The 27,835-nt window shown below is 41.2% G+C and overlaps 1 protein-coding gene across 2 annotated transcripts in view; it reads left to right on the top strand.

The window, feature by feature from the left end:
* Nucleotides 1–27,835, top strand: part of VPS16 (VPS16 core subunit of CORVET and HOPS complexes) — a 192,969-nt gene that overhangs the window by 44,967 nt on the left and 120,167 nt on the right. For both annotated transcript variants that reach the window (XM_088451038.1, XM_088451037.1), the window contains exons 7-8: nucleotides 7,150–7,272; nucleotides 10,568–10,623. In XM_088451038.1, coding sequence (XP_088307164.1) covers nucleotides 7,150–7,272; nucleotides 10,568–10,623 — 179 coding nt within the window. The remainder of the gene's footprint in view (nucleotides 1–7,149; nucleotides 7,273–10,567; nucleotides 10,624–27,835) is intronic.

Here is a 27,835-nt window from a genome sequence, read left to right as displayed (position 1 = left end):
TAGTACTCCCCCCTATGCACTGCTCCCAGTAGTGGTGCCCCTTATATAGTGCCCCCAGTAGTAGTCCCCCCCCCCATGCAGTGCCCCCAATAGTGGTACCCTTTATGCAGTGTACTTTAAGCAGTGCCCCAGTATTAGCCACCCCCTTGTAGTAGTCCCCCCTTTGTAGTAGTTGTACCCCCAGTGGAGGTTCCCCCCCTATGCAGTGCCCCAGTAGTAGCCACCCCATTTGTAGTAGTCCAACCCCCCCTTGCTGTGCCCCCAGTTGTGGTTCCCCCCGCTATGCAGTGCCCCAGTAGACACACATTTAATACAAATAAAACCACTTACCTGAAGTCCCGCTCCCACTCCGGCCGCCGCCATCCGCTTCTCAGGCCGGGCCGCTCTATATTATGGGAGAGACGTCATGACGTCTCTCCCATTACCCACTGCGGGAGCCGGAAAGCTCCAGTCCGGCTCCAGCAGTGGGCGCAGTAGCCAATGAGAGTCTGACAGACTCTCATTGGCTGCTAATTAAAACAAACACACAGTTGCCGGCGGCTGTGTGTTTGTCACTGTGTAGTGCTGACTGAACTCTGTCTGGTCAGCGCTACACGCGCAGTGCAGCTGTGTCACAGTCTCGTCGCAAACCCGATGGTCGCGATAATCATGACCATCACCTAGCTGCTCACAAAAGCTGTGGGTGGTCACCCACAGCTTGGCGAGCGTCCAGGAGGCCGGTTTAAAAATAAATAAATAAGCGGCCGCCCTCATTCAGAGCGAGCGCTCACTTTTTGTGAGCGCCTCTGATTGAGGTCCCATGCGTAATGGTAGAACCGGCCCTGATATTGAATACTAAAAATTCACTTCAGGCAGTGTGTCACAGTGGGAAAGCTCAGTGTTGTCACACCAGGGTCAGGTATATCTGGAATAAAATGTGATAGGTACAGGAGAGGCTTATAGTACTACAGATTTTTCCTCATACATCTAGCCTCCTTGCGCGTTAAATAGCCCTTCTAGTCGCATCATACCGTGGTGTGACTCGGTAGCACCGATTGTCTTTTTGTGTGACTTTTTACCTTCAAATGCGTCTTATTTGCACAGCGGCTGTGACACTGTAACGTAGCGTTTCGCATGCAAATACACCCGAATTTGGACATAGAGTATAGGCATGCCTGTGCGAATAAGACGCATTCAATTGTAAAAAGTAGCACAAAAGACGCGTGACGTACAAAGACATTGCTCTCACGCGATTTGTAGCGCTTTGAGGATAGATGTATGTGGACACGTCTGTATACTCAATGTTGTCCTATCGGTCACCTCCCACTATGGGGTCAATCCAATTAGCAGCGAAGGGTTAAAACACAGGCCATAAAAGTCTGAATGGAAAACTTTTTTCCTATTCGCCGCAAAGCATTAAAATCCAAGAGCGGCGCCTCATCTCGCACCTCTCCCGGCTCGCTCTGAGCCCAAATTCATACAATTTTGCTCGCAGCCCAATTGGGCAAGTTTGGGCTGCCGCAAAGTGAGGATGTTGCTGCGATAACTCGCGGCTAATTGGATTGATCCCTATGTTTGGGATCAGTGCTACCAAATTGCTAAATAGAAGGTTAGGTTGAGAGGCATTTATAGCCAGAATTTAGCTTCCTCGTGTTTTATAATGAATTAGAGATGCAAACTCTGGTTATAATATTGGACTTTTGGTGGTACCTATAGAATTGACTTCATGCACAAATGAGAGTAAATATCACAGTATCTTTCTTAACAAACGTGCATGTGATTTATTTTTATTTTTTTTCTTGTGGACTATTTAGACAGTGGAAATTATTTGTGCGTCTTTTGCTGTTATTCCTTTTGCGACTATATGCAAATGCCGCTACAAGCCCTTCCCTGTTGCACATGCGTGTATTATACACTATCCGATTACACTGCTCAACAGTGAAAATGTTTCCGACCTGAAAATAGCTACTTCTAATTGATTTCAGCATGCCAAGAACGAATGACATTTAAAACTCTGTTTGCTCTCGGTTCCGAGAGAGAGCCCATTTATGATGATGTAGGGGTATTTTGTCAAATATGAAGGAATTTTGGCATCTAGAGAATATATAGGGTGGCAAAACTTAAAATAAGAATGCCGAGTCATTGTAGGCCATGTTTTGATCATCATTGTTGATCAAAGCAAAACTTTGTAAAGGGGATAAATAAAGTTAGAGAAGCTTTCAAGTACATGAGAGGAAAATTACCACTTCTGAGTGATGCTAAAGTTTATCTTTGTTAGTTTGCAAATTCGTCAACTTCTTAAGGTTGAGAACTTCGTTCTAGTCCTCCAGGTTAATAAGTAAGCTGCTTGTGAAGCCTTTAAATGTTTTTTGCATGGCTTCTTGGGCAACAGAAGAGCTAGAAACTATGTTGAGATTGTGAACAGCCATCTAGAAAAGTATCATCAATTAGGCTGCAACATATCACTCAAAATCCATTTTTTTGACTCTCGCCTGGACTTTTTCCCTGACAAATGCGGTGCAATGAGTGACCAGCACGGTGAGTGATTCCAGCAAGGCATTTCAGCAATGGAACGAATCGAAACCACTGTTTTTTATTTTGTGTCAAGAAAATATCAGGTTATTGTAAAATTGATTTTCATTATGACTATATTACTGAAGTGTGTATATATAGTGCAAGTAGTGTAGCTCAAAAACTAGTGCTAATAAAAACATTCTGAAGTCATATTTTTTTTTTTACCACAAATTATTAAAGTGACTATTTTTAGAAAGGAAACAAATGTAAAGTATTTCTATGTTGTACAGTGTAATCTGCTCTATCCGTCCAATGATTAGTATATCTACTGTCAGATCTGAGCACCAATTTTGCATCTATCGGGCAAGATAAAAGATTTTTCATGCCCGAATATTAGTTCTATGTCGCGGCCATACACCGTGTTTGACCACCTTTAGTGATTGGACACAGGAAGTAAACTCTGTATAGCTTTTCCCAGAGTACTGTAGCCTGCAATGTAGTCACTGAAAGAGATATTCATATTACTGTTAAACATTGAACATGGTTAGGTTACATGGTCATGTTCTGCTTGGTCTTGTGTCTACAGATTTGAAGTATTAAGGCAGTTGTTGCTTTGACTTTGGTGAAACCACCTAAAGCAGTGGTGGCGAACCCTGGCACTCCAGCTGCTGTGGGGCTACATATCCCAGCATGCCCTGCCACAGTTTTAGCATTCCCTAATAGCAAAACTCTGGTAGTGCATGCTGGGATATTTAGTCACACAGCAGCTGGAGTACCAGGGTTCGCCGCCACCACTGACCTAAAGTATTAAGGGCTCGATTCAGACCCGCACGCTAGATGCGTATGCAAATTTCGGCAAGGCAAGCGATCGCACCCAAGACATTAGCACGCCCACTATGTCTTGACGAGCGATCGCTCTTTGTTTGCAGACGCCCACCAGCCTGTCTTAAGACGCCCACTTGCGTACGTCATCTCCAAGAAGTGTATGCAACCATCGGTACATCAGGTACCATCGGAAGCGCTCGCAGCGCCTGTGGCTGACCATACCCTGCCGCAAGCACTGCGAGTGCTTCAGTGTGAAATACAACCAAGTGACGTGTACCATGACGCTGCCTCTTAATTATGAACGCCTCTGAAATGGCATTGAGATGCTCAGGCATGCCTGCGTTTGCACCTCCACTCCCCCGTCTTTAATTTCAATGGCCAGCACCTGTCACCACCCACAAACTGCTTCTCCTGTCACTCATTCAGCTGGGCTGTCTATGCACAGTGAGCGTACACTTCCAGATTGCTCGCCCTGGTTCGCGCACGCGCATTGTGATGCAAGCGCAGAATGCAAACAATCGGCTGGCTGCATGCGAACGCTTCCTAGCGAGAGGGTCTGAATCGGGCCCTAAGTATTGTAGAATCAGGCAAACTAGAAGTAGTAAATGAAAATGGGAAGTAGTCGGAATGTCGTCGGTCAAAATACCAGCCCTGGAATCCTGAGAGCAGGCAGAATCCAGGTAACAGAATCCCTATGGTAAGTATTAGGGTTAGGGTGAGGGTTTAGGGTACTTACCTAGTTGGTCCGGGATTCTGATTGACGGGATGCCCCTGTCTGCATTCTGAACTCTGGCATCCCGACTGCCGGGATCCCGTACCCAACCCAATAAAAATAGATACTTAGCGCTAGGCAGTATTAATACTAGAATGCAACTTGCCGCAGTTTCAATTAAGGTGAAATTTTCAAACCCCACAAGAACTAACAAAAAAGGCCAAGAAGCTGCGCTGATTGCACAGTGTATAAATTGGGACCAATGAAATAAAATACACAACAAACAACCGATACATTCCATACAAGTAAACCATGAATTACAATACAAAACACGCTGTTAGTGATGAGGTAGTTCTCTTTAAAAGATAGCATTTGTGTAATAAGTGTCCGTACTGACAGTCTTTGCAGAAGATATTGTGTGCCGAAAAATCTTGATCGGATATCAAAGAAAACAACGGATTCCCTCATGTTACTAATAATAAAGTATCATGATAGATTCAAATAAGCAAAATATTTTCTAAAGCAGCCATGTCAAACTCGCGGCCGAATGTACATTTTATGCGGCCCGACATCGAACGCTTAAATATACTTATTTTGCGGCCCAGCCTGCTCCTACCGCCCGCCCACTATTGCGCCCCCTGGCCCACGGTGACAGACTGTGACATGCCAGTGACAGGCCCTCCCAGAGGCCTGCTCCTACTAGTGTGCTGCGGCTGCCAGCGCCCACTACTTTTCCCCCACCCGGCGCCATCGCCCCCACTGCATAATAGTGAGTCAAGTGACTCGCTCTACATCCCACCTTACCTATGCCTCATTGTCCAGCGTGCCCGTAAAAGTTTTTCATGTGAGCGCTGAAGCCGACATGGTGTCATGTCATAACATCAAGCCGCGTCGGCTTCAGTGCTCTTAAGAAAAACTTTTATGGCGGGCACGCACGCTGAATGAGAGAAGCCACCTTGGGTGGTGTCAGAAGTCTGAGCAGGTGCTGAGACAGACAGAAGAAGGAGCGAGTGAGGTAACTAAGGTAATTCTTCTCTTGCATGATTGCATTTATTGAGGGCAGCATGTCATTACATGTATTGCAGGCAGCATGTCATTACATTTATTGCATACAACATTTCATTACATGACTTGCAGGCAGAATCATTACATTTATTGTCAATATTTTTTTATTGTGTATGAATAAGGTTGTGGGGGTAGAGGGTGGTGGGGCGGGCAAAGGGGGGAGGTTGGGGATCCCTGTCTTTTTTTTCTTGTGGCGCACAAACTTAGACCTTGAATATTCGGCCCGGTTGGGATTTTGAGTTTGACATGTCTGTTCTAAAGGATACAGGCACGTCCTGTTCTGTTGATAGTGTTAGTAGTGAGCAGTTCAAAATAGAAGCAGTTGGCAATGGTAGAGCAAATTGGGCAAATACAAGCCTAAGTTTATACGACAGGATAAATGTAAGAACAATGTCCTTGTGTGGTCCAGAAAAGTGATGTCTCTCACGGCCTCCTCCTATGTTGACTCGTAGTTTGTGGTCACAGGATGCCTCCTAGCTGACACTGCAGTGGCAGGTGGATCCAGGTGGAAAGGGGACTTGACAGTTGTGTAGGGCAGTTTTTTCCTTGCCAAAGGCACCAGTGATATCAACTTTCCATTCAAAACCTATTATTTGGTTACTTTTAATTGTAAACCCTTTTTCCACCTTCAAACTAAAATTTATGTTCAATAAATTTAGGAATGTCTTAAGAATTGTTGTCTTTGTAGAAATTGTATAAATTAATATTTGAAAGTGGCTATTATTCTGATCTTGCTTCTTGTACAAAATGTCCAACAATGGAATAAGAATAAATAACTTGAACAAAGTTGAAATAATTATAGTAAACAAAAAAACACACTTTAATATGCCTATGCACCATAGAAAAAAATAAATTTATGTTTCCTAGATTGCACTAGACACATAACTGCTATTATGATTGGTTGCTAGGGTATTAGTTTTAGCAATATTAGTAAATATACATAAATGACCCAGCATTATAACATTTAAATGAGATCTCTTTAGAGTGGTTGTATTAAACTTATGATGCCTATCATCTTGATGGGAACAAGTGTTGTCTTTATTCATATTGCTCAATCTGTTTTTTTGCAAACGCTCAAAGCTACCAACAGCCAGTAGCTATAGTAGTGGCTGTCACCTAGTCTAAAGCAAGATAGACATTTAAGATCTAGTTGGGAATGTAATGGGGTCCAAGTTTGCAAAAGTGCCATTATTTCTGCAAGTTTGAGGCAGGACTTAACACAACTGTTTTTATGGCAAAATCAGGTTTTCTTTGAATATAAAAAATAACTCACTCTTTTTTTTTTATTTTTTCCCCTAGACAGTATTTGGATCATCTCTTAGTTTAGAACCACTTCTATAATGCTCGGTGTACACTTGCACAACGGACCGGTCAGTAGACCGATCTGCCGTCAAGAGTGGCTGATTGGTAATCTGCACACACTTGCCAATCTGCCGCATGATTTGTCTGGCCTGACATCTCAACTGGATGACCCAGTTGTGATGTCAGTGTCAGCGCTCCCTGCAGTGTTGGGGGGTCGTCCGTACACACATGCAGATGCACTGATATATATCTTTCAAATATATTTTCATCAGCTGTGCTGTAGGCCGACCTGATATGTCTATGAAAGACTTCACACCCGCCGATGCATTCACGATTAATTGTTAGTTGATCGTATGAACAATATATTGACAAGTGTGTACCCAGCATAAGACTTGCTTATGACTTGGAACCAGTGTTTGTGACATCAGTAATATAAATGTAGTACTATTGTATTCGCTATACTTAAAATATGCCTTTTTGATTCTTTTATTTTATTTTTGCTTCATATTAAGTTAGTATCTTTGTTTTATTTATATTTTTTTATAATTATTTGAGGACGGTTAAGGTTCATTAATTCCTAAGTATAAATTTTCTAATTTATACAAAATCAGAGATAAATGGCATAAGAGGTTACTTACACGTACTGTATTTACTCCCAGTAGTTTGTCCAGTCATCCTCTGTATTTTGATATGGCTGTTATTTAGAACAGACATTTTAAAGAAAATTTCTTAACTGGCTATTTTTATTGTAGACTCTGCCTGGAATGAGTCCACTGTCAGGAGCTTATCTACATATGTCAGTCTCTTTTCATAATAAATACCTAGCAGTCTTCACAGATTGTGGTTACATATGGATGGGAACGTCATCACTTAAGGTGAGTAAATAACTTGTTTTTAGTAGAATACAATTATGTGCCTGATTCAGCTTTGGGAATAGCGTAAAATATAGCAAGTGACTGCTTCTTGGAAAAACCATGCTGCACTGTAGGTGGGGCAGATTTAAAATGTATAGAGAGATTTAGATATGGCAGGAGTGTGTCCAAACTGAAATCTAAACTGCAGTGCAAAAATAAAGCTGTGCAGTATTTGTGGACTACATGCAAAAGCAGCCAATATTTACCCTACATTATAATAATAAATCGATCCTGTATACGGAGGGTAGGAGTCATTTGCATGCTAACTTGTGGGGTATCTGACACAGTGCAGGCGTCCGTGAAGTCCCCTCTCTTGCTATCTACGCGTTTCACCTATATAATTGGCTTCATCAGGATCCTGACATTGTCTAGTGTGTACCGGCCTTTAGGCATAGTTATAGGTAAAGAAGGGGGTCTAGAACCATGAAAATATGAATGGAGCTTCAACTGCCTATTTAATTGATATTTCTCAATCTCCCATTTTAACCCATCAAACCTGGTGGTAGGTACATAAGAAAGTCCACGACTTAGAACCAAAGTCTCAAATACAGTCAGAGAATGGGAAGACAAATTATACACTATTTTTTTTCTGTGGTAGCGTGGGTCTCCCTGCTTTTCTTCGACCGCGTCCGCTTATGACCCCTCTTGGTGAACTTCCTCCTCAATCGACCATAAGGTTGCCTATACTGACCCTAAAGGGGTCGTTCTACTGGTTGCTCTAGAACTTATGTTATCCGGGTCACTCATGGAGTTATTACATATATACATACATACAGTCAGGTGCATAAATATTGGGACATTGACAGAATTTCCATATTTTGGCCTCTATTCACCACTACAATGGCTTTGAAATGAAACAAACAAGCTGTGCTTTATCTGCAGACTTTCAGATTTATTTTGAGGGTAATGGGACAAACTAAACAATCCTAAATCTAACTTTCACTTTTTAATACTTTGTTGCAAATCCTTTGCAGGCAATTACAGCCTGAAGTCTGGAACGCATAGACATCACCAGATGCTGGGTTTCATCCCTGGTGATGCTCTGCCAGGCCTCTACTACAAATGTCTTCAGTTCCTGCTTGTTCTTGGGGCATTTTCCCTTCAGTTTTGTCTTCATCAAGTGAAATGCATGCTCAATCAGATTCAGGTCAGGGTATTGAGTTGGCCATTGCATAACATTCCACTTTTTAGCCTTAAAAAACTCTTTGGTTGCTTTTGCAGTATGCTTCGGGTCATTGTCCATCTGCACTGTGAAGCGCCGTCCAATGAGTTCTGAAGCATTTGACTGAATATGAGCATATAATATTGCCTGAAACACTTCAGAATTCATTCTGCTGCTTTTATCAGCAGTCACATCATCAATAAATACAAGGGAACCAGTTCCATTGGCAGCCATACATGCCCACGCCATGACACTACCACCACCATGCTTCACTGATGAGGTGGCATGTTTTGGATCATGAGCAGATCCTTTCCTTCTCCATACTCTTCTCTTCCCATCACTCTGGTACAAGTTGATCTTTGTCTCATCTGTCCATAGGATGTTGTTCCAGAACTGTAATGGCTTTTTTGGCAAACTCTAATCTGGTCTTCCTGTTTTTGAGGCTCACCAATGGTTTACATCTTGTGGTGAACCCTCTATATTCACTCTTGTAAAGTCTTCTCTTGATTGTTGACTTTGACACATATACACCTACCTCCTGGAGAGTGTTCTGGATTTGGCCAACTGTTGTGAAGGGGTTTTTCTTCACCAGGGAAATAATTCTTCTGTCATCCACCACAGTTGTTTTCCGTGGTCTTTCAAGTCTTTTGGTGTTGCTGAGCTCTCTGCTGCGTTCTTTCTTTTTAAGAATGTTCCAAACAGTTGATTTGGCCACACCTAATGTTTCTGGTATCTCTCTGATGAGTTTGTTTTGATTTTTCAGCCTAATGATGGCTTGCTTCACTGATAGTGACAGCTCTTTGGATCTCATATTGAGTGTCGACAGCAACTGATTCCAAATGCAAATGTCACACCTAGAATCAACTCCAGACCTTTTACCTGCTTAATTGATAATGAAATAATGAGGGAATAGCCCACACCTGTCCATGAAATAGCTTTTGAGTTGATAGTCCCATTAGTTTTGGCCCCTTTAAAAGTGGGAGGCACATATAGAAACCATTGTAATTCATACACCGTTCACCTGATTTGGATGTAATTACCCTCAAATTAAATCTGAAAGTCTTCAGTTAAAGTACATCTTGTTTGTTTCATTTCAAAGCCATTGTGGTGGTGAATAGAGGCCAAAATCTGAAAATTCTGTCAATGTCCCAATATTTATGCACCTGACTGTATATTAATGTATGTGTATATGTAATCATTCTAGCTATTTAGAAACCTTCTTTGTACTACATTTTTTTTGTATCAGGTAATAAGGTGCACTTTAATATAAACAGTTATGACCCCGATACATCAGCAATGGATTGTAGCAATTCCCTGATCCCCAGATCTGAATTGTCAAATTGGGGATATTTTATCATGCAGAATTTCACTGATATCCAGACTGATCACGTTTTATTTTTTTTACTGATTGGTGTCGGGTGATTGGGGAATTGCGGAGCAGCTGTATGTGCCCCTTCAGATACAGCAATCTCTCCCTGCAAACAATTTTATAATTGATGTCAAACATGCTAATATGCTAGAGGTAAATTCAACAGTCATGTTAATTTACATAGTTGGATGTTTATGAGGTGGATATAGAAAATGGCGGAACTTTGATAGTACTTGGAAAACGTTGTGATCGGTGTTTACATATAAGTAAAACTAGTTTATAATTTTATTCGCTACTGGCCAAAGTGACAATCTAAACCCTCATGCCATAACAAAGCCACTCGCTTAAGCGCCTGGTCAGCATGTTTAAATAAAATATCTTATCTCATGCTTTTTCATCTACATACGACATGGATAAGTGCCACATGTATGTAAATGATTAAGCCTTGACCTCATTAAAATATCATGTAGAAAATTCCTCACCAATGAATATTGTTATTCTGTGGTAATCTACAATACGGTTTGGTAATCTCCTCTGCTTGAAATTGAAAGACTGCCTATATCAAATGTACCAAATAAAGGCCAACTGTTTCTGTGTATATATATATATATATATATATATATATATATATATATATATATTGTAGTTTTTAAATGTTTTTAAATTACTTGTTAAATGATTACATTGTGGTGTCTAATACTTTTTTATTTATTTTTTTGTATTAGGAAAAATGTTGTGAGTTTACTTCAGATGTGCGACAAGCGCCCAAGCAAATGGCCTGGTAAATGAAATCCTTACATTTTCTTTTAACATTTCTCAAAGATTGGCACAGCATAGACGCTTTGATATTGAAAAAGATGATCTGTGGTGCCTCTAGGGTTACTGTTTTGTATATTTATACCTTTTTGCTGCAAAAGGTTGATGTGACATTTCATTCCGGGATCTGGTCACATGGTTGACTGTGACCATATCGACTTTCATAAAATGTTACCATGTGACTTGTCAACTTTCTAAATATGCTGACTGTTAAGGTGCCTACACACACAGCGATGTGCTCACAATCCAACATTGTGCACGATTTCCCTTGAAAACTCTTCTCGGCCGCTCTGTACACGATTTGGTGTTTGCATTGTCCAATCTTCAAACGATTTAACGTGCATCCAGACTTTTCTCCAGTGCATTGGCTCCCAGATAGGCAGATCTGCCCTACAGCACGGCAGATCTGACGATGCGATGTACGACCAGCGGGAACGCGCATTGCATCGTGGATCGTGAGTGGGGACTCATGATTTGGGCGTATTTTACACAATCTGTCGTTCCGATGCATCAGAATTGGCCAGATTGTGTAAAATATCACTATGTGGTTAGGCTGCAGGGTTGAAGGTTAGGGATAAGCAAGCTAAGCATGTCGACATTTTGACCCTTTTCATTCTCCCATAAATTGAAAATATGACAGAGTAAGATTTGATGCAGTAGGTGGTCAAATGGATTGTTATGATTTGAGATTGTAGGCTATTCAGTAGGGAATTACATACGCTTGTTTCACCATCAGCTTGTTCTACGGGAGTCAATTTATCTAGAAAATTAATGAGTGTAAGTGAAGGACAACCCAACGTGTTAGAATTTAAATAACTAACAAAGTGAGAAACTGATAAATCATCCCCATCCCAAATAAAGAACAGGTTGTTGATATAGCGACAATAGAGGACTAGATTCGCACCATATATGTTGTTCCAGGCGGCTCATATATAAATACGCAAAATTTGGTGCGAATCTAGTCCCCATCGTAGTACCAAGGACCTGTAAGTAGTGCACATTATCAAATAAAAAATAATTATGAGTGAGAATAAACGTGATGGAGGATAAAATAAACATCCACTGTCTCTCAGAGAGCCCACCATCCTTCTGTAGAAACATGTCTACTGTCTCTATTCCTTTAGTATGAGGTGATGTTAGTATACAACGATTGAACATCACAGGTAACCAATAGATAACCAGGTTTCCATTTAAAACCTTCAATCAGATCAATAAACTGTGTGGTATCACGGATATAGGATCTCGGAGAGACAGCATGTGGTTGTAGAAAAAAGATCAACATAAAAAGAAAGATTAGACGTGAGGCCCCCTATCCCAGACATAATGGGGCGCCTTGGTGGATTGTGAAGTGTCTTGTGCATTTTGAGAAGGTGATTACATACAGGAGTGATAGGGTGGAGGGGGTACAGGAAATTAAATTCTTTGGTCAACACACCGTCCGCAGATGCTATTAATAATACATTTTTAAGCTCCTTCTGATAACTAGAGGTGGGATCTCTATCAAGATCTTTATAAAATTGAGTTTCTGATAGCTGTCTTTGAGCCTCTAGAATATATACTGAGGTATCTTGCACTAATACTCCTCCCCCTTTATCTGCTGGCTTAGTCATAACAAGGGGATCATTGGAAAGGCTTTTAAGTGCTAATCTTTCCCTACTGTTTAAATTGAACCGGTATGGAGATGTTATATTATCACATACTCTACGAAAACTTTCTAAGGTGGTATAATAAAAAGTGTCTATTGCACTACTTTTGTGCTGAATGGGGTAGAATTGGGATTTATTCCTAAATTTGGAAGACTTCACAGAACTATCACCATTAACATGAAATACTCGTATTGTCTCTCTGAGACCATCCTCCTCTACATTTTCGGCCAATAAGCTGTTTAAAATATCTAAGCCCTGCTGGTCATTATGATCTAGTTTAATCGGATCTCCCTCTATATTCATTCTTGATAAGTTCTTATTTGCAAAATATCTTTTCCTACAAAGTCCTCTCACATACCGGTTCAATTCTACGAAAAGTTCAAAGAAGTTGGGTTGTGTGGAAGGGGTAAAGTTTAAACCTCTAGATAGTACTTTAATTTCCTAATCAGTTAAGGTTTTTGAAGAGAGGTTAAATTGGAGTCTCTGATTTTTTTCTTCTTTCTCTTTCCTCCCCGTCTATCTCTGAATCTGGATCTCTGATTCTTTTTGGTGATTGGAAAAGTGCTGAGCAACGGTTTCTTTAGTGGATTTGTGGTTCTTATATATTTATCCCTTATCCCTGGTCTTTGTCTCTAAAAAAGACATGTGGTCTTCTAAATTGTTCTTGATTTTAGATTCAATTACCATTTTCCTAATAGTTTTTGGTCTTGCATCCTGTCATTTTGGTGTGTATTTTGGAGAAAATCTCCTATTAAGAGGCGTGTTGTGTCTATGAATAGGGGACTTATATGGAGTATAGTCGGTTTTCATCAAGGAATCTCCTTCATACTAACGATACTGCCTTTGAACTTCTATACACCCCTGCCTATACCTTCTGAAATCCTACCTATAAATCTTTAAGGATGACGCTATTTTGCGTACGCAATTATACAGTAAATAAAGACTCCAGACCTAGAACCTGTAGTTCCAAAGCACAAAGTATTATTCAAGTAAAAGTACAGTCAATTACACGCTAGTTATAAGTACAATTTGGCGCAAAGGAATTATACAGACCCAAGTACAGTTATACATACGCAGCGCTCTGGACCAGATGTAGGCATCAGCAAGAATACCCTCGTCAATCAGCATTCAGCACGAAGACCAGGAACCCAGGGTCAGAGCACACATATTTTTACCCCCCAGAAATAAACAACACAATAGAGAAGTTTGTTGCTAATACCATTGGTCCTAAAGGAGAGGGCATATGTTACAAGGCAGTTAACAGGTTGGTTCAAATAGACACAGTCCAGCCTCTAACAACTGGTGGTCTCTGGTTTCCCGCCTCATGTAAATCCTAACAGTTGGTCATATAATGTACATTTTGTTGCTTGAAGTCTCTGCGGTCCATAGTTGAGAATACATGTTGCGATCTCTCCATCGATATTACTGGAATACTGTTGAGAGAGTACGCATCAGTACAATACCAAACATGGCTTACTGATCACGTATAAAACCTTAGTTACGAAATAATCTTTATTTCCTAGCAATTATAATAAATGTGCATACTTGAATCTTATACCTTAAAGCTTATGGAACCTTGTATGTGAATATGTAATGTGTGAGTATGTGGGGTTTGATGTAAAGACGCTAGATAACTTGGGGCAGATGCGTGTGCATGAAGCTAATATTCAGCGTTTTCATACAGGATCTTATGCATTCGCTAATATGCGACTAGTTAACAGCGCAATTGTTTGTATTAATGTGTGTATGAGAAATGGTGAACGATGCAATCGCTGGATGCTAATAGTAATATCGCCACATGTACTAAAGTGTGAGTTTATCTAAAATGGCGCTTGGGCGGCCATTCACAAAATGGCGTCTTGCGATCTCATTTCCAAGATGGCGTCTTGCCGCCAGTCGCAAGATGGCGTCGCTGCGATCCAATTTTAAACTGATCTTGTCTCAGCCAATTATCCAGCTTCGACAATACCTACTACCAACAAAGTTAGTGGGTCCTTGCCTCGACCTCGATCTAGGCCTCCCTGGATGATTACGATAAGTCCTTACCTTGTTGGTATTGTAGTCTCCTAAATTTCCTATCCTTTCAATGATCTCTCTCTCATATTGATCTAATCTAGTGTTGGTAAATTGTTCTCTATCTTTAACATGCTGTTCCTCCCTATGTGTTATTAGATGCTCTTGGATCTGTTTGATTTCTCCCTCTAGATTGTTCAATTTATTCTCTCTCTCTGTATTATGTAATACTTTGGATGAGAAACCTTTAGTCATCTTTAAGCCCGGAATCTCAAAAATATACTAGACCCCAGTTTCTTTGTGAACTCTGTTATTCAATCTAATACATCCACTCAGAAAACGTTAACAGGGATGGAAGTCTTAGGTTTCTATAGATGCAACCACAGCAAATGCACCACTTGTTCGCATGTGGCGAACAAAATTAAGTCTGTATTTTCATCTGAATCTAAAAAAGAATTTAAGATCAAATCATTTATTAATTGTAATTCTTGTTTTGTGATCTATTTGCTGTACTGCTCTTGACATATGTTCTATATAGGGCGCACCACACCTAGCTTGAAGTGTAGATTTATGGAACACAGAAGAAATATCCTTAACAAATGTGTTAATCACAGTGTTCCTCGTCATTTCTTAGAACACCATGAAGGGGATCCCTCTAGCGTTAGGGTAATAGGGATTGAACATATTTTAACTACCAGTAGAAGACATACTCTGTGCCGGCAAGAAGCAGCATGGATATTGAAATTGCAATCACTTAAACCACAAGGATTGAATGAAACGATAGATTTGGAGTTTATTGAAAATAAACAGACTATATTTGTTTGATATATCCATTTATGCCTTGTTCCTATCTGATAGAACTAGTCATATATGATGAGCATTATAGACTTCATTAATAATGTATCTTGCTGCATCATCTCTGTTGCGTTTTCCATCGACTTTTTCCTCTCCTTTCCTTTTGATCTCTCTTGCCTATGATCGGCATGCAGATCTGATTTTTTACTTACTTGCCACTTTACTGTCTCTCTGTGACTGGTTACTTTGAACACATACACCAGTCGGAACTTTGTGTTCACTTAGGTATATAGAGGGGGATAAATATTCCAACTAGGACCCCTTATTTAACCTCTGACTCTCTTACATTTATTTATTGGTCTAATCCAGTGGTTCCCAAAATGTGCGCCTCGGGTGCCTCGGGACACTTGCAGTGGTGCCTCAGGTTAGTGGTCCAGCATTAAATCAAATTATTTATGGCCAATGTAATATAAATATGTGGACAAACAGAAGCGCAACCCTCTCACCCACTACATAAATGAACCTAAGGATGACAGGTCAGCACAATTTACTTCACTTTACTATTTCACTAAATTTTTTTTAATGAATTTCTCAATCACAAACTTTGCCGTGAAAACAATTCTGGTGCACTAGGGCACCGCGATTCAAAAAAGTTTGGGAACCACTGGTCTAGTCTGTTTGATGGAACCTTCGTATCACCATGGAACATAGTATAATATTTATCATTCAAAGTACTTCAGATTTGTTGTATATGTATGCAGATACATTTTTTATTAATATATTTAGGTGTGTATATGCATGCTTTTCTGGTACATGTGTAAGTATTGTGGTTCTATGTACTTATATCTTATAATTCATTGATTTGGGATAGATGTCCTCTTTATGTTAAAGGCATACCAGTGTAGTTGCTCCAATTAATGGAGAATTAAATGAACCTGTTCCCACTAATTGATAGTGGTATTTAAATCAATCCAGCCAGACCACAAGCCACTTCTGCCTTTTTGAAAAAAACTCCTGGTGAGGAGAAACGCGCTAAAGGATACAGAAGGAGCTTGCTTACTCAACCTACCTGGGAATCAGCTTATTCTTTCTTACACACTGGGTGTCTACCGCAGAGTACGCAGAGTTATCGTCTACCCCGGACCATCTTGCTCACATTGCCCCTCATCTGTACTCGATCCATCATGGACGGTATCACTGGAGGCTGCACGCCCCTGCAGCTGAGGGTGAGGCCTGAGATGGTTTACACCAGCCACTGTGGTTCCGCCCCTTTGCCATTGCGAGTAAGTTCTGTTACGGACATTACTTTAATCACTTGTTACGGACGCCGGCTAATTGCTGGAGCATACTGGGTCCCGCAACATAGAGCTACACGCTGAGCCTGCAATACAGACGGCCCGGTTTATTGCTGGAGCACACCGGGTCTCGTACCAAACGGCTGCATAGTGTGCCTGCAACACAGACAACTCAGATATGGCAGTACACTCGTTCTCTTAACATCAGCTACAAGAGGTATATCAAACTACCTTTTTCTTTTCCCCAGGACTGTGAGTATATGGAATCCAATTGACATACAGTATACATGAACTTTAGGCTTGTTTCATTGGAACTCCAACATCAAATGTGCAACAGCATTATTGCAACATTGATTGTTTCAATTACAATGTATTGTGGTTACATATGAGCCAAATTGTTATTTTATCAATGTAACCAATATAATCTTGACACACTAGTGATGTTTGCTCAGAACTCTGTGCCAACAAAGTTATCCCTTAGGTCATATACGAGACCTTTTATTTGCTCAGAAGCTTTACATGTACATATTTAATAACTAATTTTAGATTGTATTCTATTGTGATATCGTGATTAAAATTGCTATATTGTTTTGAGTCTATTAAGCGCCACCTTATGCATCTTGTTTGTGTTACATTTATTGTGAGAAGTCTGGCAAAGCCTTTCGTATAGTTGTGCAGCATTTTTTGACACCCCCTTCACATACACCACTGCTAGCGCTGGGTCCTTTTCTGCTTGTAGTCCTATTAATGTGTAAGCTTTATTTGGGGAGGTTAAAGCCATTCTTCAGATTAAGGATCCTGATGGTGTCACCAAACAGGTGTCCTCCCTTTTCAAGGGCAAGGAAAATGAGTTAATTACTTCAGGAGTTCATCTCCTCTTCTGTGCAGCTAGGAGGTTTATTGTCTAAAGGTTGAAATCGGTCTCACCACAAATTTCAGACTTCCAGACGTATCCTCTCCTTTTAACCTCTTCTACCATCAGACAGATGGGAAACTCCACCCCCGGTGGACGCCCACATTGCACGTTTGGTTAAGGCAGCCTGGGTCATCATGGTCATGGAATGCTGGGTGGACTCCTTAGATGACGGCCTTCATAGTGTTACGTCACGCACTGAGCTTTTACCTTTGGTGGAGAACCTCAAAGTGGAATCCAAGTACTTGGCAGCTATTGATTTGATTTTTTTTAGGGCCTCAGCATCTGCCATTGCTGCCCATTGTACTTTGTGGTTATGCACGTGGCAGGATGTTTCTGAATCAAAAAAGACACTGGAGTCTCTTACTTTCAGGGTGACGTCTTGTTTGGCCCTGTGGCAGCATCCAAGACTGCTTTTTTGCCTTCTGCACCAAAACCAAAGCCTTCATCACTGTCCTTTTGTTTGCAGGGAAGGACAAGATTCCCCTCCCCAATTTCAGAGGGCTTGTGGTCACTTTCCATCCAGGTCTCTCCGGGGATCAAGATCTAGAGGTCGTCAAGTGGGTCCAGAGTGTCGTCCTGCTCCCAAGCTGGCCGACAAGCCTGGAACATGAGTCCTTCACTTCACCATCAGGAGGATTCGATGGTGGGAGCTTGTCTGCTTAGGTTCAGCGATCAGTGACTTCTTTCAACAATGGAAAAGTGGGTTTGCAGCATCGTATCCAGGAGCCCACCTCCCGTTTTTTATTTTTATTTAAAGGGTCTCCTCTTAAATACTGGAAAAGCAGTGGCTTTGCAGGGGTCCATCCTTTCCTTGTTAGCATCAGAAGTCATCATGCCTGTACCTCCTCTTCAGCGCAAACCTCTTCCTTGTTCTGAAGCCTTACAGGTCCTTCCGCCCCATTTTGAATCTCACTCCCTAAATCTTCATCTTCGGGTTTCCAGATTCAAAATGGAATCTCTCTGATCAATTGTTCAATCCTTGGAAACCGACGACTTCATGGCGTCCTTGGACTTGATGCATATCTACACATCCCAATTTGACAGGATCATCATTCCCTTCTCCATTTCGCAGTTCTCAGCAGACATTTTCAGTTCCAAGCTCTGCTGTTTGGTCTCTTGATGGCACTCCGAATATTCATGAAAGTGATGTCCTTCATTGCTGCCCTCTTTCGACAACAGGGAGTCAGAGTTTTTCCCTACTTGGATAATCTTCTCATGACCAGAACGCTGTTATAGCTGGAAGCTCATGTCACCTTGTCCATATCCATATTACAGACTCAATTGAATTCTAAATATCAAGAAGTCCTGTCTAGTTCCTGCCCAACAGATGTTCCACCTGGGAGTTTTTTTGGACACTCGGTCACAACAGGACATGATCATGGGGGTTCAATCTTTTGTTCAACTGCTACTCCACCAGATGACGATGGTTTTGATACATTTTTGCATGAAAGTTCTCTGCAAACTGGTGTCGGCCTTCAACATTGTAGAGTTTGCTCAGCTTCACACTTGTTGTTTTCAGAGGGAACAGTTGTCGAAATCTAACGGCTTTCTTCTCCAGATGCGCTTGCAGTTCATCCGTCTGTCTCTCAATACAAGGCGGTCCCTACTGTGGTGGTTTACCAGACCTAACTTTGACAAAGGCCGTATGTTTCAAATGTAATCATGGACTTTACTTACCACGGATGCCAGCCTCCGGGGATGAGGTGCAATAACCCTTCACATTAACTTTTCATGGTTGTTGGTCATCTCGGGAAGTGAGTCTTCCCATCAACATTCTCAAACTCCGAGCTGTCTATCTAGCACTGCTGCAGGCTCATCACCTTCTTGTAGGCCTTCCTGTCAAGCTTGCATAAATCACCAAGGTGGAACGAAAAGTGCTCAAACCATGAGGGGACCGGCACGCAGTATATCCTAGGCTGAATAGCCTTTGATTTTCATTGTTTTTCATGTGGAAGAGTTACAATAGTCTTATGAAATTTGATATCATGTACTTTATAAGAAGCCTCAATCAGACATGTTAAACCATGTCTGTAGCGGCAAACCTCATTTCACATCAGCATGGGCATGATATTGTGTTGGTAAAAACATGTAATTTTCCCTTGTATATTTGTATGTAGCATCCTTTGTTTTTGGAAAGATGACAAGCCTTTTGAAGCCAGGCAAGAGAGGTTATAGGAAGGTCTGTCTTCCTAAGTCAGCCATAAAACCTGTCTCGCTGTTTAGGGCATAAAAGAAATATGTCTGTGGAAATTATAGGACAGCTGGCCAGACCCTTGATAAAACAGTCATTAAGAGCCCTGGGTTTGGTTTGGGAACAGTGATCAAAAAATTGTTGTTTACACAAGGAGACAGTCTCAGGAGGTGTGAATTTCTTCACTTAGTCGCTGGGCACGTTTATGGACCCCAGCCTGCTTCCCAAGCTTCAAAGAGAACTGAGTAGTTAATTTAATGACCCCTGCTCATGTGGCCAGGAAACCCTGAGCTACAGCCAACTGAACAATCCACTCTGAGCTGAAAAGGGTTAAAGGCAGCCCCAGGGAGCGGGTGAGGGGGTACATGAAAAACCAGGGATAAATATGTTACTCAACCCTGGCCCATCATTCACTCTACATGAGGCTATCGAATGATACAGATGATCCCTAATTCCTCACTGGGAAGGCCTCATCTCAGAACCATTTAATCAAACTTGATCAGAATGGTTTGTTCTCCAATTTCTTTTCTTTTTTTTTTGGAAATTGTAAGTAACGGTGTGATTTTCTTTAACATTATTATATTCTTTGTAATTTTACATAAGCTTTGAAGATATTCTTGAATTAAACATTAATTCTAGTTCTGGATCTGTGTTTTTATGACCCAAGGCCTCATATGGCTCATGTTACCTATTTTTCAAAGTATTGATAATTGTGTACGCAGATGAGAGCAGAAGCTTTTAGAATTCAATTTTGCTTCTGCTGATGGCAGTTACCAGGTTTAGTGAACCACATGTGCTAAGGTAACTTGTAAAAGTCACGGGTGGCGATGCTCAGATTGGCGTATCGGGAGGGTCTGCCAGCAGGACCATGACAATGTCTATGTTATATATATATATTGTGTCGCTGGTGAGTGCCCTTTTTCCAAGAAGTGATTTGCTACCAATTTATTAGTTGCACCTTTTGCAATGGCTTCATGTACTGTACATCGATGGTACACCATTCTGTTACAGAAAGGCCTCCCTTGTGCACATTTGGTCTTACAACGAGGCCTTTTGGTGAGATAATGGAGAACCATTAATATACAATAAGCCATGCCTTTGCAACAGGCGCAACTAATAAACCTGTGGCGAGCCGTCCTTGTTTATACAGGGATACTACAAAAATGCAAATTTCTCTAGGAAGGCACCCCGGCATTGTCTAACATTACTGTGAGTGCCCATTTACGTGCAAACATACAGCCCTATCCATTAATATACGGGCATATTTATACTTATGCACAACCCTGTGTGTGTATATGTGTGTATGTGTATATGTATATATATATATATATATATATATATATAATATAATGTGTGTGTGTATATATATGTATATACTGTGTGTGTGTGTGTATATATATACACACACACACACACACACACACACACACACACACACAGTATATATAAATAATATGGGCATATTGGGAATTTAAAGTGGCCCTGTGATTATTTTTAGAAGTGGTCTCATGTGGGTGGGGCTAAAGTAGGCGGGATTAGGACACGATTAGTAGTCATGGCTAAAGCAACATGCAATAGTATGTGAAGTTACAGCATCACAAGGGGGAGCTTATCACAGTAGGCAGAACTAACACACAAAACAAGGCTATAAAGCAGTGGTTCCCAAACTTTTTTGAATCACGGCGCCCTAGAGTATCAGCATTTTTTCCACGGCACCCCTAAGCCAAACGTTTCTTATTGAGAAATTCAGCAAAAAATAGATTAAGTAAATTGTGCTTGTATGTCACCATTAGGTTCAGGTATGTGGTGGTTTACAAGGCTGTGTTTCTTTTTGTCCACATATTTTTTTGATTGGCAGTTGGTGGTCCAGGACCAAATAAAATTATTTTTAGTCAATGTGATAGGCAAAACCAGTGCTAATGGCTAGCACTGGTTTTGCCTATCACATTGACTAAAAATAATTTTATTTGGTCCTGGATCACCAACCCGAGGCACCCCTGCAAGTGCCCTGAGGCACCCCAGGGTGCCACGGCAACCAGTTTGGAAAACACTGCTATAAAGTATTGTGCTATACCCCAAGTATTTCATTAATGTAAAGGTCAGATTGTATGCGATGTCCATTTTGTGGTGGCTCAAGGGTATTGACATTTTGAATACTACCTGGACCTAGGACAGAACATCTTACAGGGGAATTGTTTCCTCTATGAGTACCAAGTAGATATATACTATTAGGAGCATGTCCATGGAATTACAGGCTTTGCAGGGTTGTGCATAAGTGTATATATGTCTGTATATTCATGGATAGGGCTGGTGCAAATATGCACTGAAAATAATGACTGCTATGAAGCCAAGCGTATAGATTGCGGTAGTCTGGTCGCAAAGATGCATACAACTCAGCATGTGGGCGAATATCAGTATTTAGTTCCAAACACACAATGTGGGAGCTATTACTGCCAACTTGCGTTGCACTTTACTGCACTGAATTGTTTAATCACGATGGGGCTGATGCAAAGGGATAAAGAGGCTATGTATCTCATAAAATTACATGTTTACTGACATGCGTAAAAATCTTGCTTACTACTTCCAGTGACCCCTCATGAACAAATGCCAGATCTCCGAGTCTCCTCTCCCTGTTTCCAAATTAGACTCACATGAACCCTATTCAGTTCTCCTTTTCCTCTGTGCCAAGTGCAGCCCATAAATCTACATAGTTATGCCTTACTCCACTAATATCCATTAGTTTGGGAGCCACCAGAGACGCCATTCTCACTAATCTGCCATATCATTATTTATATATACAGCACTGAACAGAGAATATCATCACATGCACAAGTGGAAGGAGCCACACTGTAGTCACAACCATGTGGAAGTGGATTGCCTACATTTATTATTTATTTCTTAACAGTTTCTTATATAAGATTCCATTGCGCTTTACAATTTGAATCAACATTAACACTTTACTGGGTTGTAAAAGACATACATACATACATAAAGGTAAGAGGGCCCTGCTTACAATATATAGGGAAATAGGTGTTGATACACAAGGATAGGTGCATATTGCAAATTGGTCCAGCCCGATTGCAGATGTCCTTGGCGGGCTGTATAATCCAATCACACTGGAAAGTTTGCCTAGGGTTAGGAGGATGTTAAATTGAAGAAAGAGAAAATGTGATGGGTGTTTACTATAAGAAGGGAGTTAGATAGGGAAGCTATAAAAGGTTATGTGGGCGGTCCTGGAATCTGATAAGCTTGTCTGAAGAGGTGAGTTTTCAGAGAACGCTTGAATGTTTGGAAACTAGTGGAAAGTGTAATTGTGCATGGGATGGCATCCACAGGGTGGGTGCAGCCCGAAAAAAGTCCTGTAACCGTGCATGGGAACAAGTAATGCGTGGGGATGAGAGACTTAGATCTTGTGCAGAGCGGAGATGTCGGATTGGAAGATATTTTGAGATAAGTGAAGAGATGTATGTTGGTGTGGAAACAGACAAATCACAGGTGCACAACTCCAAATTATATATAACTACATTATGCAATAACATTTTGCAATCAATAGAGGTTTTTAGCATCTTACCATTCTTACTTCACATTTCACTTTTCTCATTATGGCAATGCCCTGGGGTGGCGTAGCTGCACCGATTTAGGGGTGTCCTGCGCTCTGGATTTGAACCCTAGTATGTTAGGGATCTACCCTATAGAGGTTACCTAGATATGGTGGGTAGGCCCATAACTTTGGCCATGATTATGCTAAAAACCTCTATTGATTGCAAAATTTTATTGCATATTGTATTTATATATAATCAGTAATTTGGAGTTGTGCACCTGTGATTTGTCTGTTTCTGTGCCTGCAAAAAGTCTCAACAGGTAGCACCTCCCATTATATATATTCCATGTGTGCAGTCCAGGAATCTTTTCTATACACTTCATATATGTTGGTGTGGTTTGGTTAATAGCTTTATGTGTGAGTGTAAGTATTTAAATTGAATACGGTAGAAGACTGGCAGCCAATGGAGAGACTGACAGAGTGGATCAGCAGACACTGAACGTTTGGTGAGAAAGATCTACGTCGCAGCTGCATTCAAAATGGATTGTAGTGGTGAGAGCCTGTTTTTGGGAAGACCAATAAGGGGACTATTGTAATAGTCAATGCGGGAAATAATGAGTGCATATATTAGAGTTTTTGAAGTGTCTTGTGTAAGATATGGTCTAATTTTGGCTATGTTTTTTAAATGAATGTAACAGGATTTAGAGACAGATTTGTGGGGAACAAAAGACAGTTCAGAGTCAAGGATGACACCTAGGCAGCGACCTTGTGGGGTGGGTTTGATTGTCGAGTTGTCAACAGTAATAGAGATATCAGGTTCCTTAACTACTATTGGCCGGTGAAAATATAATCAATTCTGTTTTGGATATATTAAGTTTGAGGTGGCGAGATGACATCCAAGGTGAAATGGCAGACATTCAGTGACATGGACCAGCACACATCATAATAAATAATCCTAAAGTGTCCTAAAAGAGAGCTTCACACACATAAGCCCAGCAATGATTACAGCATTGCTAATTGGATTGCAAAATGAATTCGCTATGCGAATTCGAAGTGAAAATAGCAACTCGCACCTCGCAATTTGCACCTAATAGGATTGACCCCTTAAGCTCCTGTATCCCCTGGTAGTTCACAGGCTGCAGCTGGCTGGCTGGTGAGGTTCCTGATCCGTGGCACATGATAGGAGGGCATGGGCAGCTGGTAATGCTGACTTCTAGCCCAGGAGCATATTGCCTGGATCTGCTCCCAATGATCACTGCTACTTGCTGCCTGCGTTATACAGCCCAGCTGCAGTAAGACAGCCAGGTTGGAACCCAACTGCAGCACACAATGGGAGAAGATCTCGCTGCAATATGCAAGAGGTCTGAAGAAAGGAGCTAGGAGCCATGCTGTGCTCTGTAGATATTGCCTGCACGTCTTCTAAATTACTACATATACATTATATAAGTAATGGCCGAGCAGGGGTGGTGGCGCTGGCGGTACAAGACTAAGGAGATTCTCTATGGGCAACTCTGCTTGAAGTTGCTATGACAGTCGCCAGAGGGCTGCCTGTCATGAGTACATCACTACTTGGGGCGGAGCCACAGCATTTGGGCTGCAGCTTGTCCCTGGTAATCCATCCGGGGCAGGGCAACAGCCTCAGCATGTTTAAAATAAAATGTTTTATAAATATATATATTTATATATACAGTGTAGGCGGCGGCACTCGGGTCACAAATAATGCACTTTCAAGCAGGTATGGAATAAGCAACGTTTCGGAGTACTTTATTCCTCCGTTTTGAAGGTACAATAACATACAGTACATAAAAACACTTACTTTATACATCCAACACCCCACCACGTGTAACGTGGCTCCCGCCTTCCAGTAACTCCCAGTGTGGCGGCTCCTACAATCGGCATCATCAGTGAGAGACCGTAACCATGGTTACCACTAAACATAAACCCAATGATCGTGCATACAAATCTCCAAAAAAGATATATGTACAAATAAGGATCTACAAAGATCACACAAATATTTAAACATTGATACATGGCATGCTACCTATAAACGGAGAGTCTGCATTAAATATAATGCACCCATGCACTCTGTTGAGATATCTTGTTAATTCCATACAGTAAGCATGTCATGTTCCATGTTATAATTAAACAACCATATTTGCAAAGAAGTAATTGTATATTAGTACACTATGCCTCAATGAAAGAATATACTCATTCCGCCAATATCATTAAATAGATTCTATTAGCGTTATACATACCACAATTTTGACAATAAATATGGCAAAATATATCAGATTATACTGACTTCCCCCCTGATTATGTTCTAATATTCTCACAGGAAGCAATGTAAGCCCAGAGTTTTGTTCAAACCCTTAGGCGACATAGGCCCTCATTCAGAGCCGTACGCTCTGAGCAGAGCGCACGCTCTGCATGAGGGCCGGGCTCCTTTTTCATGGAGCGTCCTCCTGGACGCTCGTATAGCTGTGGGTCACCACCCACAGGCTATACGAGCGTGCATTTTGATGGCCGCGATGGTCGTGACCATCGCGACCATCGAAATTGCGAGCCGGAGCCTGCGGTTGAGGTTTTCAACCGCAAGCTCCGGAGTGATTTTGGCTCTATCAGAGCCAAAATCACTCCCACTGACATCACTAGTGATGTCAGTGGGCCGGCTTCTGACGGGAGGCGTTCCCGTGGGAACGCCCCCGTCAGGGAGGCACGCCCCCGGCACGCCCACCAAAGGGGGCGTGCTGTCAATCAACATTGACAGCACGCCCCCTTTGATCGGACACAACGAGCGAAGGAAAGTCCTTCGCTCGTCGTGTCTGGCGCATGCGCACGACGGAGCTCCCTCCGTCGTGCGCATGCTCAGTGCAGACCATCGACCCACTTGCGAGCGTACAGCCGCTCGCGAGTGGGTCTGAATCAGGCCCATAGTGCCCAAACGGTGAATCCAACGTGTTTCACACTGCAATAGTTTCATAGATCTATCACCCCCTCTAGTTAATTTGGGTATGTGGTCTATGATGACATACAGTCAGGTGCATAAATATTGGGACATTGACAGAATTTTCATATTTTGGCCTCTATTCACCACCACAATGGCTTTCAAATGAAACAAACAAGATGTGCTTTAACTGTAGACTTTCAGATTTAATTTGTGGGTAATTGCATCCAAATCAGGTGAACGGTGTAGGAATTACAACGGTTTCTAATAATCTTTCCTTTTTTGTAGATCACTTTTTACAGAGTCATGTGATTAAATTTAAATCATATATAAAAGATTCCTGACATTTTCTAAATTTAATTAACACAATAAACTGGCAACCGGAGTACCATTTGTTAACATGTGACGTGGAATCACTTTATTCCAATATTCCACATGACTTGGGTATTAAGGCTGTAGATTATTATCTAAGAAAAGATGACACATTGTCAGAAGATCTAAGAATTTTTATATTAGATTCCATTAAATTCATTTTAATACATAATTATTTTATATTTGACACACAGTTTTACCTTCAGACACTGGGGACTGCCATGGGGACGAGGTTCGCCCCAAGCTTCGCCAACCTATACATGGGGCTCCTTGAAGAGCAACATGTGTGGGGGGCGGGTTCGGGGGGAGCCTCGTCCTCTATGGCAGATATATTGATGACCTTTTTATTATTTGGAATGGGGATTTATTATCTTTGCATGCTTTCACTGATAGTTTGAATCAGAATGATTATGGTTTAAAACTCACCTTTGTTCACAGCACAAGTTTTATTAATTATTTGGATGTCGCTGTCTCTGACGGAGATAATGTACTGGTCACAGAAACTTTCGTTAAACAAGTTGACCAGAGTAGGTATCTAAATTACAATAGTTCGCATAATAAATGTTGGAAAAATAATATTCCAAAGAGTCAGCTCTTGCGAATTAGGCGAAATTGTTCATCTATGGAGAATTTTAATAAGCAAGCTGCTGAGCTTATGTCATCTTTATCTGAACAGGGATATCCTACTAATATCCTTGATAAAGCTTACTGTGAAGTTAGTAGTGTAGATAGGGACCTACTGCTTGTAGAAAGCATGACCAACGATGTGACAGATAACAACAGGCACTCCATGTCCTTCCTGACTCAGTATAATAGTCATGCTTGGGAAATTAAAAAAAATCAAATACGGCCAAAATGCACATAGAAGACATGAAGTGCAAATTTTTAGCACGTGTATATGACTTTGCTATATTGGAAGCAGCCATGACAAAAGCTATGTCTAAAACACGAGATCAGCTCTTGGAAGTTAAAAAAGTAAGTCCAGTTAATGGGACCCAAGATATGAGACTACCATGGGTAAAACACTATAACACGCATAGTAGGGACATAGAAAGAGTAACTAAACATTGGCCCATTATAAAATCAGATAGTGATTTAAAACTGCAGAATAGCAGAATCTTATCGAGCTACAAAAGGGGATGGAATATCAGTGATTGGCTCGTTAGGACAGACATTACAGGACTTGAAGCAGATAAGAGCAGTCATTTTTTGCGGTCTAAGAATGGATGCTTTAAGTGTCTGCATTGTCTGACGTGTCGTTATCTCACTGCTACTGAGAGTTTCTGTCACCCTTTTAGTGGCAAAAAATTTTCTATTCGACACAGAGTCACATGTATTACTAAATTTATAATTTACCCAGAGGCGTCACTTGGGTTGGCGTCACCCGGTGTGGTAGCTCATGGTGTCACCCCCCCCCCCCCCAAAAAAAAAACAATTAAAAATTACCTCCTCCTGTATAACACC

Source organism: Taudactylus pleione, unplaced genomic scaffold (assembly GCF_031769625.1).
Source record: "Taudactylus pleione unplaced genomic scaffold, aTauple2 ptg000536l, whole genome shotgun sequence".
Classification (NCBI taxonomy): domain Eukaryota; kingdom Metazoa; phylum Chordata; class Amphibia; order Anura; family Myobatrachidae; genus Taudactylus; species Taudactylus pleione.
Note: the sequence above shows the minus strand (reverse complement) of the source record. Positions and strands in the feature narration are given on the sequence as shown.